Consider the following 13,796-nt stretch of genomic DNA (forward strand, 5'->3'; position numbering starts at 1 on the left):
AATAATAGTGAGTAGTAGTTGTTAACAAATTAAAAATGTTTTTTTTTTTTTCATATTTTTAATAAGAAAGATGTTAAAAAATATATAGATTTTTTGTTTAATTTATTTTTTAATAATAAAAAGAAGTTTTTTTATAACAAAATATATGTATTTACTTAAAGTGAAAACAAATGATTTTAAGGATTTCATAATCTCATGGCCAATATAACAAATGGTACGAAATGCAAAAGGAGGCGTTGGGGGAGGAGAGAAAGAAATCGGAATAAGGTAAATTATAAATTATCATATAATTATAAACGAATAAATAATAAAATAGAAAAAATTAAAGTTTTTTAATTTTATAATAAACAAATTAAATAGAAACAATTGAATTATATGATTTTATATTAATTCTTCTTTCTGTATTTTTTGTGTGTGAATATCTAATAAAAAGAAATTTAGTTTTATGGCCAAAAATATTTAGCTAAAAACAAACACACAAATGAAGTATGAACTAAAAAAATAATAAAAATACAATAACAACTTGACATTTAGTACAAGCTTTGGTTAAGAATAAAAAAGAAAAACTATCCGAGGCACATGATGAAATTCTTTAGAACATTCCCGTTTTTTTTAATGATCGGGAAATTTGTAAAGGATTTTTTATTACTTTTTGAATTGATCATGTTGTTGTGTAGTTCTTTCTTTATTTAAACCTTCTCTCTCTCCTCTCTTCTATAGTTTTTAAAGAGATGCTGTTCTAGTTGAGTTTGAAATTGTAGATAAGATCTTAAAAAATTATTTTATTTTCTGTTTTGTATTACTAGGGGTTTTAATTATTTTATTTAAAAAATCTTCTGTTTATTTTGTATTATATTGTTCTTGTTGTTGGTTGTCACATTTTATGTATAAACTCTGTAGCGTTTTAAAGTTGTCATTAAGTTGTAGATGTGTTGTATAGTACGACTTTGTTGCCAGCAACATGTTGCGTAGATTATGTTGATGATGAAGGTTGTTCAGTGGTAGTAGTTTTAAGAAATGTAGCAGTTACTTTCGAAGAAATTTTAGGATTTGTATATACAGACGTATTAGGTTTGTTAATCACCAAAGAATAACGACTTTTAGTTTCCCGGAATTTATTTGCTTTCGAAGTGTTGTCACTTACAATCATTTGGACTTTACGTCGAGGACTTTTAAATAAAACAGACGAACAATTGGATTGTGTTGGAGAAGTAGTACCAGATACTGACGAGGCCATTGACTTATTTTTTAAAATGTGCATACTTTTTTCTTCTCTTTTTACTGTTCCTTTGTGAGTTTCATTAATTGAAGCGTTATTAATTTTACGATAATAATTTATTTTTATCGGAGACACAGGAGTTTTCACTTTAACTACACGTTTAGCTTTTGTTTGCTGTGGAACACCACCGCCCTCACCACCACTATGGACTATTAACTCTTTTGTAGTGCCTTCTTTTCCCTTTGCCGCAGCGGATGCTGATGTCGCTGCAAATGTTGATGGCTTTCTAATGAGTTTGTATTTGTTTAAAAGAATTTTATTCTTTTGTTTTAAACTATTCATGGGATGTTCTGGCGTTTTACGGCTTATATCTTTCGAAAATCTATTTGTTTGCAATTGTTGTCTGTTGCTGGCAACATCTGCAGTATTTAAGCCGCTGCAGCTGCTATCACGTCTTGAGGCGTCGTCTGTTTCTTTATTAAATAATGTCTTGCTGAAGATTATGTCGTCTAGTTGTTGTTTTTGTTGTTGGCATTGATGTTTTAGCTCTTTGTTATTAATACGGCTGCTAATTGTGTTCTGTCTTAAGCATAGTCCTGTCTGTTCATGTTTATTTTGTTGTGATCGGTCCACGCTGTTATTAGCGTTTGATTTTATAATGTTCTCTACCGTTGTGTTACTCGCCTTATCGGTGCACGTATTTTCCGTTTTGCCTGTTGTGCTGTTTGGGCTCCTGGTGTTGGCGCTGGCCTGTTTTGGAAAAGAAACAATTTAAAAAATGACTCATTTGTTTTTTAACATTTTTAAGGAATGGATGTAAAATAATATATGTATACATTAGCAAACACAGATCACAAAACAAACAAAAAACAATAAATATATCATCATACATCATATCATACACATGAATTATAATTAAGATTTCGTATAACGATTCTTTGATATCATGCAAATTTTTTGCATTAATCTCATTCACATTAAATTATTATATAATTTACAATTTATTAGTTTTATGATCTAGCCGAAAGTATGCATCCTTCCTTTTATTGTTTGCTAAATTTAATTATTTTTTGTTTTCATTAAAAATTTGTACTTACGCGAATATATTACTTGTTACAGGCGCGGCACCTGCATTAAATTGGAAAGGTGCATTCGGCGTGCCCTGTAAAAAAAAAATGTCAAAAATTTTGTTTTTTAATTTAATCATATTTTTAATTTGGAGCATTTGTGTTACAAAATGTATTAATGAAAAATAATACAAACGGAGGGAATATATTCTTTAACCCAAATACTAGATTGTTCTTTGAAAACTCTTAATTACTATTTATTTATTTATAACCACAACCTAGCCTACCTTTATACCTAAAAGTATAGGTTTAATTGGCCTATTAAGGATTTATATCGTGAGACTACATTAAAAAGTGCTAATAAAAAAAAACTAAATATTACTCCACAAAAAGAAAATGTTCCTTCCAGAATATACTAATAGTACTTTTTAGTCGTAAAAAAGTTTTTCAAAGTTTGCATTTTTCCTTCAAAGAATAATTTAAAATTATTTGTAGTAATGAATATAGGAGTTATCGCTAAAAGTCTAAACTTGCAAAGCGTAACTTCATTCTGAAATTGTGAATATGTGAAATAGTGATCGATCTTTAGTGTATAACCTTCTGTAAACTTTAGCATTCTTACAAGATATGCTACGTCCGCATGTTTAGTTTGGCCTAAAGAATAAATTCAAAGAAATTGTAATATTTATTGATGGCAAGTAGTTTTCTTTTCAAAAAATAAAATTGACTTCAAACGAAGCTCAATCAACTTTTGTTCTTGAAGCCTGGCAGCCTATATATGGCTACTTTGCCATAAATAGTAGTAAATTCCTCTAAAAACTATGAATAATTTTGCTTAGTTAAGAGCGCTCCTCGATATAGAGAAAATCTTGGCCAAATTAAATATGCATTTATTATTTACCTTAAAAACTGGATTAAAGAATTCTTCCTATAAAAAGTGGTGGTGTTAAAGGTGGTTAGTAAAAATGAAATGTGTGGATTAGATATATGTAAGTAATAAACAAAATACAGAATGCACAAATTTTACATGCTGATTGTAATAATCAAACTTAAACATCGTCTTTTTATGTATTGAATTATTGGAAAATTTAAATGCATTTAAACAATAATGAAATTTAAAAACAGATAATGAATAATTATGGGCTTGTCACGTTTAGTGTATGTGTGTATTTGTGAGTGTTGTTTTTTTTACTTTACCTCTAAAGCACCACGATTAAAATTGAAAACTGGTGCCGATGGAGTTGCGCCAAATTGAAAAGGTTTCGTTGAATTTTGAGACTGTGATTTTTTTTATAGAAAAATCCCACATATCATTTGTTGTTTCATGTTAATAATCAAAGTTTAACAGTGGACGTTAGAACGATACATTGGACGATAGATAGATGATACGATTACAATTATTTCAAAGATTTATACACAACAACGTTATTATACAAGAAGTAAAAAATAAAGAAAGAAATAAGTTTAAAATGAAACAAGAAAAAAGAGAAGAAAAGAAAATCAAATTTTAAATTATTACTACTTTATAACTACTATAACTATAAATATGTTTTTATATTACTTATGGAATAGCTTACTAAATCGTTAATATTACAAAGGTAGCATTTAAATAAAAGGATTTAACATACCTCCGCTGTTCCGGTAAAATTAAACGTAGGCTGTTGTGTAGTTGTTGTACTACCAAAATTGAATGCTGGTTTTGTTGTAGACGCTGATGAACCGAAATTAAAACCACCCTAAAATTATTAAAAATATATATATTTTAATATAAAAATAAAAGAAAGATATCACATGTCAAAAAATTTTGATAATCCGAAACAAATAAATTTGCTTACACTAGTATTTTGTGTTGCTGGTGCTGCACCAAAATTAAAAGCAGCCTCTGGTTTTTTAACCTCAGTGGTGTTTGTTGTAGTATTGTTAGTTGCTGCACCAAAACCACCAAATGTAGTGGGACCCGAAGCTGCTGTACTTCCAAAGGTTGGTGTTGCACTTGTCGAAGAAGCAGCACCGCCGAATGGCGATGAACCAAATGCTGGGGTCGGTGTTACGGCATTACCACTCGAATTAGCTCCAAATATACTGGTGGCAGCTGGTGCTGAATTAGAGCCAAATAGATTTGTACTTGAGTTTGTTGATCCCGATGCTGCTGCATTTGAAGCTGTCGCGGGGACCCCAAAAATAGACGAAGTTTGCTGCTGATTAGTGGTATTAGTGCTAGATGAACCAAACGAACCGAATACAGAAGGTTTAGCAACTTCTTTATTTTCGCTTGTGTTGGCTGGAACAGCAGAGTTTGTTGGCGGTGTTGCGCTTGCCGCTGAACCAAATACAAAACTGTTTTTAGGCCATGTTGTGCTAGTACTTGTAACTGAACCTGCTGAAGCGGTTGTTGCTGCTGCAGAATTGTTCATCGCATTAGAACCGAACACAAAACCACCTGAATTTGACTGTGATGACTGAGAGGTGCTGGTTGGTGCAACATTACCAAATACTGGTAGTGTTGGTTTTGTTTCTTTTGGCTTTACCAATGTATTATTGTTACCACCTGCTCCACCAACTCCGCCAAACGACCCAAATACATTAGATGTGGTTTTAGATCCAAATGTTCCGAATTGTGGAGTATTTGCCGAGGTTGAGTTATTGGTTGAGGAACTAACAGTAGTTAAGTTATTATTGGCAGGAGGATTGATAGAGGAACCAAATATTGGTGTTGCAGAGGCATTAGATGAACCCCCTCCTCCACCAAATGAACCAAATATATTTGTTGAGGCAGGTGTAGTAGTTGTCGTTGACGATGTTGACAAGGATGTTGTTGATGTTACGTTCGCTGTTGTAGATATGGTAGTCGTGGAAGTAACAGCCGAAAATAACGTATTCGCTGTCGTTGTTGTCACAGTTGCATTGTTTGCTGAATTACTTCCAAAATTAAAGCCACCAAAACCTGTTGTAGCTTGCGTGTTTGCAGCTGGTGTAGTTGCTGAAGACGAACCAAAAGTAAACATTGGCTTTACAGCTGCTGTTATAGTTGAAGAAGTGGTTGTTGTTGCTGATGTTGATGTCGTAGTGTTAATGGAGCTACTGACAGTAGTTGCTGCAGCTGTTGAACTACTATTGATTGTAGATGAACCAAAAACAAAACCTGAGCTTTTTGGAGATGTGGCCGATATTGTTGTTGGAGCTTTGAATGCAAAACTCTCTAAAGATTTCTTTTCCTCTGTGACGGATGCAGTTGGCTTTACGGTCTCTATTTTGGTGCCAAATGAAAATCCTCCAGTCGTTGAAGAGGCTGTACTGGTGCCGAAACCAAACGAAGGTGCTGCCACGCCCGTTGGCTTGTCATTATTACTAACAGTTGTGTTGGTGGTAGTGGGGGGCAAAGTGAATTTCACACTTGGTGTGCTAGCAGCGGTATCGGAAGACAATGCTGTGTTTGACTTAGTTGTTGCTGTTGTTGTTGTCAAGGACTTCGAGCCAAATACAAAACCGGATGGGGCGGATGAAACAACTGAATTTTCGCTTACCTTTGTCGCAACAGTTGTAGATGCTGGGGTAACACCAAATTTAAAGCCTGTAATTTTTGTGTTGGAATCTGTTTCATCCTTTTTACTTTCACTCGTGGTGCTAGATATTGGCTTGATTCCGAATTGGAAACCACCTTGTGCCGGCACTGATGCTGGTTTTGTATTATCTTCTGTTTTACTAGCCAAACCTTTCCTTAAATCGTCTTCTTTAGGTGCATTGGCTCCAGTACTAAAACCAAAACTAAATTTGGATGCTGCAGTAGCTCCAAACTGAAATTTAGTTGATGACGAATTGGTTGGTTCTGCGCTTGTTGCTCCTGGCTTAGGTTGCTCACAACAAGCACATTTTGTGCGATTGGCATCATTGCGAGTCATACAAGCATCACATTCCCATTTAGAAGCTTTTTGCTGAGCTGCCAATGTTTTGAAACCAGCATCCGCATTTGAATTAGCATTTGTAATACCGGTGCCAGCAGCAGCAGCAGCACTAAAACCAAACTTAAACTGTGTTGCTGGAGATGCTGTTGTGGTAGAGGTTGTTCCCGTAGCTCCTGGCTTTTTGGTTTGACAAGCTATGCATTCATTCGCCTCATTTTTATTAGAAATCATACATGTTACACATTCCCATGTACCAGATTTTGGTTTAAAAGCATCACCAAATGAATTTTTAATTGGTGGTAATGCTGTGGTTGATTGCTGCGTTGCTCCTTTACGTGGTGTTTCACAAGCCACACACTTTGTGGCGTCTTGTTTATTGCGTATCATGCATGCATCACATTCCCATTCATTTGAGGATTTCTTAAATTGTTGGCCAAATGTAGATGTAGTTGATGCAGTAAAAGACAATGATGTATTTATGGATTGCTGATTTGTTGAGGGCTTTTGCGTACGTGGAGTTTCACAAGCCACACATTTATTAGCATCTGATTTGTTGCGAATCATACAAGCGTCACATTCCCATTCATTAGACGATTTTTTAAATTGATTACCAAAACCGGAAGATGCATTTAGAGATCCGTTTATTGAAGATGTTTGATCTGGCATATTGGTTTTAGGTGTTGTCGGTGGCAAGGTGAAAGGTTTACTAAGAGCATCTAAGCAAGATCCCTCTTTAAGTTGAGGCTGTTTCGGTTGGGTATTGTGTTGTTTTACGGATGTGGATGTTGGTGTTACGATGACATCTAGTGGGGGACTAAATTTATATTTATCAATGTCATTTTTAGTTACACTCTGAGTTGGTGTTGAGACGCCAACAATTTGTAAAGGTTCAGAAAATTTAAAAGTGTTCGTGGTTGTTTTATGTGTTGAAGCAGAGACTGTATTCAGTGATTGAGTTGGAACTGGTGGTGTTTTTTTGCTGTCTGTTGTTGAAATCGATGTTTGTGTTGCGGCTTTCATAGGTGTAGGATTAAATACAAATGAGTTTATTTTAGATGATTCAGTTTTTGCTGCATTTGAAGTTTTACACTCAATGGTGTTGTTGGTGGTAACTGAAGGTTTATTTAATTGTATATCAATTTTGGGCACAGATTGCATAAGTGGAAATGCTATATTGGGTAAATTTACGGGTGGGGGTGGCTCTTCATCTTGCAAATCCTTTGCTGCTGCTGATGGTCTCAATGAGTTTGTCACTTTGTTCCTTATTTTGTTTGTATGCTTCTGTTGATCCTGGTCGTTGTTGGTATTTGTTTTTGTGGTTGCCACTTCAGGTAAAGTGTACTCGGATGTTCCACTGTTTACTACAGAGTTTTGAGCAATTTTTCTCGCTTTTTCGGTAGTATTTTGAATTTTCTTCATTTGCAACAATTGAGACATTGTTGGCACTTGGAGTTCCTTAATGGGTGGCATGAGACCGCCCGCTGTACCTCTTCCGCTAGCATTTCCAGAGGGCTGTAGTATTACAGCCGGTCTAGTATAAGGTGTTCGTACTTGCGACAAGCGCATAGCTCTCGAAGCATTTAAATCATTTTCATTTAAGCGACCTTTAGCTTGTGGTGGTATCTGTAGGTTTGGATTACTTTTCAGACTACTTGCCATCTTTTTAGCTTCACTTAAGGGTGTGGCAAAATCATTAATCAAATCCAATATACGTTTGGCCGTCGACGATATTGTTGAATTGTCCCCAATTTGAGTGTTAACATTGTTACCCATTGAAGTATTCGATGATAGTGTGGAGAGACTTGATGTTGGCCTTATTAATGTGGGTGTTATACGCACTGAACTGGCGCCTGCACCAGCTGTATATTTATTATAAGCTGCTGCTCCACCGTATGTCGTTTTTCCCTTGTAAAATGGAGAAAACGTATTTAACAAACGACTATCACTCAATGCAGATGTACTACCATAGATTGAGGCGTTGAATTGACGGCGATTAAGTGATGTTAAAGATAATGTAGAGTTATTTAATGGATTCGAAATGCCATGATTGGGGCCGCTGAATAAAGATTTTCGTCCCTCAAGGTGGGAATAGAAATTTAAACCATTTCCAAATGAAGAAGTACGACTACTGTTACGAGTATTTGTAGCGCCTGTAGCTGACATGTTAAAAAGACCAGTCTTACGTTGTTTGTTAGATGAATTGGTTTTCATTACATCCATTGCACTTTCACCACTTTCTGAAGCGGAATCAATTAAAATAGCTTCATTTGATTCGGGCAATCCTGCAGCCTTCAAGCCCGAACCATTTATTAGTTTTTGTCTTTTATTGGCGGTAAAGTTATTAGAACCCCCATTGCAAGTATTAGCATTGGATTCCAATAGCTCCTCACGTTTCTCGGTTCCATCACCACTTTGGACTTTTTCTTGATCTTCCGATTCTTGATCTTCTACTTCGTGTATAGTAGTTGAAGTACGCCTAGGTGGTATACCCACTGTGTGAGAGGTCGATAAATCTGCTTTAGCTGTTGACAAAGGCTGACGCTTAAGATGAGCCACAGTTGCATAAACACGTTCTACACTAGTTAATGTTGAGGCAGAAGATGGGATATTTAAACTTTTACGGGAGCTAAAGTAAAGAAAAAGGGTTATTATTAACTCTTGTAGAAGTGTTTATAAAGAAAGTATTTAAAAAAAATACATTACCTTATTCCAGTACGACTACCACCGTATGCATTAGAAGCTTCTGCTAGTTTATCATCATGTTCATAAGAAGGATTTGATATCAAATCAATGATATCGGTATTAAATGGTTTTGAGTCCTTTTGTTGGCCAAAGTTGAAAGCTGGTTCCTTCTTACTTTGGTTTCCATAAAGATTCAAATTTGTATAACGTTGATAAGACGACCTTGAAGCTGATGCTGTGCTACCAGAATTACGTAAATAAGAACTAGCCACAGCTGGTGTAGATGATAAAAGTGGTTGATGTCGTGTGATTAATGGACTATCACGAACCTGTAACATAAATTAATTGCTTAAAATTGGATTTTTCAAAATAACTAATGCGGTACTTACATCAATATTAAGACGAGATCTTTTTGCTGGCGGCTGTCTTTCAACATTTAAATCTCGTCTTGTTTGTTTAGTTAAATTGTTGCTATTGTATTCTTCATCACTATTTTGGCTTTCATCATCGTCATCATTCTCATCATCGACTTCAATTTCACGTTCACGAGTTTGCGACTGCTTAGCGTATAAACGATGATTATTTTCTTCATATTCTCCAGGACGTTGTACATCCTCATCATCCTCGTAATTATCTTCTTCTTCGATTTCAATGCGACGCCTACGGCGTGTTTGCAAAGTATTTGTATTTGAACCACAAATACTACCATTTAATGAATCATTTTGTAATTTTGCAGATGGTGAAAACCATTTGGACAAACGATTGGGTAATATGCTCGAAACTCGCGACTTTACTTTTCCAATAATTGACTGTAAATTTTGTTTTTGACGATAAATTATAAATTTAAATATGAACTTTATTTTAATTTGCAGTGAACAGAAAACATAGTAGTGAATATTTATGGGTTTTGTCTTCATCTCGTTATTGGCCTTGAAACTTGTTAAGTGATTTAGTTTTTTCTCGAATCAACAATAGGGCTAATTTTTTCCTATATTAGGTTTTTCATTCGCCTGTCGAATGAATGTGCAAATTAATCTTACGAACATCTGTACTAGAAAGATCAACCTCTAATAAAGGACAGTATATTATAGTTAATGATTTATTTGATAAAGGCATCAGGCATAGACTGTTTCTTCTTTATCTTCGTTGTTTTTAGCACTTCAGCAAAATTCCTTAAAGAAAAGATTAAACTCGTTGCATGTGCACCTATTAAACAACGTCATGTATACATAGCTGTCCATACCCGTAGCAGCACTCGTGAAATCTAAATCTATATTACCGACCTACGGTTGCCATAGAGTGGTTCATTTCTATGTAGTTCTCTAGATAACCTCTAGTAAGAGCAAACATACATATGTGTGCCTATAGCTTCTATTGTGTAAGTGTTTAAAAATTGTCTAATTCCCATAAACATTGATTACTATTCCTGTTTTCTCCTCCCTGACGAAACTTTTACTGTAGGGGCAAAAGAATGAGACCGGCTCGATCGTGGTCTAAAGAACTAAATCCAATTCTACGAGGGGACAGAAGGTGGCTTTTACATCCCTAGTTTTAGGAGAGTAGTATGATTTAAGTTGCATTATCAATGTTGAGTTCTTCGAACTGAGATTTTAGCCATGATACTATAGAATTTACCTATGTATGTACATATGTATGTATGTACATACTGGGTAAAATTCCTAATTTGTACTGAATGCAAAAATGCAATTCATACTGTTTCATGTAGGTAATTGGCAATTGACTTGACTTTATGCAAGCATAATTCTTAAAGACAGGTTTACATATAATATAATACACGGAATATTATGAAATTGGTATCGTTGACTCGAAATTAATGAGGAAAATTCAAATACTTTAAAAAACTAGAGTGTGATGCATGTAAATTTGTACGTAAACAAAATTAATGTATATGGCATCCCTACAAAAACAACAACCTGACTACAACCTTGTTGCTGGCCTTTATATAAATACATATAGTTGTATATAGACAGATATACAATAGCAATATGTGTATGTGCATATTTATATAAAGATTGATTAGACCAAGTACTACTATCTAAATAAAAATTCTAAAAAATTTATAAATAATAAAGTTAAGTGTTGATTGACTACTTACGTTATTAGCAGCATCTTCCATACTGATATTTAGATTTGCATCGCCACTTCCATGTCGTGGAGGACTACTACTTTCATCCTGTGCATATTCCGACATTTTACGCTGCTAATGATAAATTTTCGTAATTGTAAAATGTTGCAAACTAACGCTTGTGTTGAAATTTAAACACAAGCACCTCTTTCAATTCCCATACACCGCAACGAGGTTGTTATTGACGCATGCATGCACGCACCCCCTAGAGCTTGGCGTCTTCTGATTTTCAATTTTTTTTTCTTTTCTCACTTTGAAAAGTATTTGTTAGTATTATACTTGAAATGTTAAGCACTGATTTATTTAGTAATGTTTTTAAAAAGAATTACACTTTTAGTAATCACAAAAAATGGCAAATATCAATCAACTCGTTAGCCTCGAGAGTCGCGGGTGCTTCGAACACACAACTTTTGATTTTTTCTTCTACTACTTCTTTGTCGTTTGAACTCTGGGTTCTCAACACACGCATATACACGACTATATATAGATCTATCTCACTTTAACACATGCAGCCGCCAGTTATAGACGAATTTCTTTTCTCATCACTATTTGGCTTTCGCAATTTTTTTCTTTTTATTCGACGACTTAGATTTCAACTTTTTTCTTGCCTTTTGAACGTAGTGAATAGATTTTTGTCTTGACTATTTCGTTGTGAAATTTTTAGATTTTTACACAGATCACCTTTAAATTTTCATTATAACTGTTAAAACTCTGCGTTAAACAATGAATTTTTGTTAAAACTATAGTTATAAAGTGTGAAAATTTGGATTTTCTATGAAGCACGAATAAACGAGTAAAGAAACGCGTGAACGACGAGCACACTTTTTTTCTTCATCGTAGTGAAGAAATGGCGGACTAGAGGTTAGGGTTGTATTTTACACCACAGTGTTGCAGTTTTGTGTATTTAATTGAGATATAAAATAAAATTTACACAAGATGGCGCCATTCGAAAAAAGTTTGAAATTACTTCCATAATATTGAATTTTTTATTAATTTAAATTATTTGACGAAGAAAATTAAATCTAAACGAAAGCGATTTGTTCTGTATTTTTTATTTATTGTTTTATTTATTTTACTAAGCTGTATATAAAAAAACTTTTAAATCTGCTAGTTAAAAAAAAAATTACAACTTTTCGACTATTAAATTTCCGATTTTTTACAACTCTTAAATTGTCGATATTTCGAACTTTTTGATTATCGACTTTTGTCGACATTGTTCATTTTTTCAATATTTTCTCATTATTTATGCAAAAAGTTCAATTTTCCAGGTTTCCAAATAAAAAAAGCGTTTGCTTTTAAAATGTTTGGAATGAAATGAAAATTCAAGTTCGAAAGTAGAACTCTACATTCAAGCAGGTGGGGGAGACTTGTGGCAATCCAAATTAACGTCGTCAACTTCTGTCAAAATATATCCACGGTTACTTAAAATTACCGGCTAGAAAAAATTATATAAAAAAATCAAAAGATTGCCTAAATTCGAATCAAAACCGATAGTACTCCGTATAAAATTTTTTTTTGACGTCGTAGTTTACAAAATGAATCGACGGCTATGCTCAGCTCATTGCGTATTGTTCGGCGCTGATCTGTGAACAGCTGGTCTTAATATTTCTTTCGGCTCGTGTTGTGTAATATTGCATTTTTTCGGTAAAATTTTATTATTTTTTGGCAAAAATATTAAATATCTTAACGCAGTTTATATTTTTTCTAGCAGTTTAAAATGTCTGCTCCTGCCGCCCGTGGTTCAGTTGGCCTAATTAAAAGAGCCTGGAACGAAATTCCCGATATTGTCGGTGGCTCCGTGCTAGCCATCATTGGCTTAGGTTTAGCTGGTATTGGCTTGGTTAACTATTACGGACACGATGGCGATAATCGTCGTTATAAATTGGGCTATGTAGTCATGCGTCCCGATGATCCCAGAGCAGCAAAAGTGCATAAGGATTGAAACGTGTAAAGAAAATACGATGTTATAGGTGTTTAAAAAATATGGTGAACTTTATTTAAAATCAAGAAATGTAAATCGAAAGTTTATACAATGTTAATTGCTTGGTTGATGTCATTAAGTATTAGCTATTTTTTGTTTGTGGCTGAGTTTTAAGTGCAAATGCAAAGCCTTTGTTGTGAAAAATGATTTACTACAAAGAGAACATATTATGGCGGGGGATGTAACGTGTGCTGATGGAACCTCGGTATTCGGTGAACTTGTTGAAGCTATAAAATCACTTAATTGCTGAATTGGTTTCGTCTCTTTTAACGGCAAGTAAATGTCGGATGAATTAATTATTAATTTATCTGCAGTTTTAATTGAATCTTCAGATACTACATGCACAGATTTTTCTTCAAGCTCCTCACCATGGGTCTCCTCAATAGTAACTTCTATCGGACTATCAATGTTTGCTTTTGTACCAATTTTCTGTAGACGTTCGTATGTTTCTTCAAACTCCCTTTGTGCCAAATTAAATCTTTTTATAAATCGATATGAAATTTCTAACTGTTTAATGCAGTCATAGCAAATAAATTGGGGAAATTTCGGTTCATTTATTATAGTTGTTTGTAAACAATATTCCAACATTTCCATTATAGATGTCTGTTTACTGTTGTGTATATTTACTAGTTTTTCTTTTTCTATATTACATGATCTACAAAGATTACTGAAAATTTCCATTTTTATTGTATCTTCTAAGTTGTGAATGTGGAAGGATAAATCTATTTTTTTCAGATCGCAATGTTTATGTTTATTGTATAAGGGTGTTATCAGTTTAATGTGAATGACATATTCGCCT

At 34.0% G+C, this 13,796-nt stretch overlaps 3 protein-coding genes across 5 annotated transcripts; 1 reads left to right on the top strand and 2 right to left on the bottom strand.

The window, feature by feature from the left end:
- Positions 1 to 85: 85 nt before the first annotated feature.
- LOC119603161 (nuclear pore complex protein Nup153) lies at positions 86 to 11,871 on the bottom strand. Of its 2 annotated transcripts, XM_037955110.1 has the most exons (8): positions 10,987 to 11,871; positions 9,260 to 9,679; positions 8,892 to 9,199; positions 4,122 to 8,814; positions 3,915 to 4,022; positions 3,484 to 3,564; positions 2,317 to 2,381; positions 86 to 1,969 (listed from the first exon to the last, which is right to left on the bottom strand). In XM_037955110.1, exons 1-8 carry the CDS (start codon positions 11,080 to 11,082, stop codon positions 1,885 to 1,887), a joined length of 5,856 nt encoding a protein of 1,951 aa, XP_037811038.1. In that variant the 5' UTR covers positions 11,083 to 11,871; the 3' UTR covers positions 86 to 1,884. The 2 variants fall into 2 exon arrangements, with proteins under 2 accessions (XP_037811038.1, XP_037811040.1); XM_037955112.1 differs by lacking the exon at positions 3,484 to 3,564 and having other exon boundaries at positions 10,987 to 11,870.
- Positions 11,872 to 12,512: 641 nt separating this feature from the next.
- Positions 12,513 to 13,028, top strand: LOC119603174. Of its 2 annotated transcripts, none has more exons than XM_037955128.1 (2): positions 12,513 to 12,660; positions 12,728 to 13,028. In XM_037955128.1, the coding sequence occupies exon 2, from the start codon at positions 12,734 to 12,736 to the stop codon at positions 12,956 to 12,958; it is 225 nt and encodes a 74-aa protein (XP_037811056.1). In that variant the 5' UTR covers positions 12,513 to 12,660; positions 12,728 to 12,733; the 3' UTR covers positions 12,959 to 13,028. The 2 variants fall into 2 exon arrangements, with proteins under 2 accessions (XP_037811056.1, XP_037811057.1); XM_037955129.1 differs by having other exon boundaries at positions 12,551 to 12,660; positions 12,725 to 13,028.
- On the bottom strand, positions 12,986 to 13,765 carry LOC119603173. The gene has a single exon (XM_037955127.1). It carries the CDS (start codon positions 13,676 to 13,678, stop codon positions 13,073 to 13,075), a length of 606 nt encoding a protein of 201 aa, XP_037811055.1. The 5' UTR covers positions 13,679 to 13,765; the 3' UTR covers positions 12,986 to 13,072.
- Positions 13,766 to 13,796: the final 31 nt, after the last annotated feature.

Source organism: Lucilia sericata, unplaced genomic scaffold (assembly GCF_015586225.1).
Source record: "Lucilia sericata isolate MDLA Ls3-8-SP2 unplaced genomic scaffold, ASM1558622v1 Contig000278F_arrow, whole genome shotgun sequence".
NCBI classification, from domain to species: Eukaryota; Metazoa; Arthropoda; class Insecta; order Diptera; family Calliphoridae; genus Lucilia; species Lucilia sericata.

Excerpts from the sequence above, each read along its gene's own strand:
- LOC119603174 (XM_037955128.1), top strand. The coding sequence starts at position 12,734 with ATGTCTGCTCCTGCCGCCCGTGGTTCAGTTGGCCTAATTAAAAGAGCC.
- LOC119603161 (XM_037955110.1), bottom strand. The coding sequence starts at position 11,082 with ATGTCGGAATATGCACAGGATGAAAGTAGTAGTCCTCCACGACATGGA. Across the intron at positions 4,023-4,121 it reads CAGCAACACAAAATACTAGT|GGTGGTTTTAATTTCGGTTC; the intron begins GTAAGCAAATTT and ends TAATAATTTTAG. Across the intron at positions 2,382-3,483 it reads TTAATCGTGGTGCTTTAGAG|GGCACGCCGAATGCACCTTT; the intron begins GTAAAGTAAAAA and ends TTTTTTTTACAG.
- LOC119603173 (XM_037955127.1), bottom strand. The coding sequence starts at position 13,678 with ATGGAAATTTTCAGTAATCTTTGTAGATCATGTAATATAGAAAAAGAA.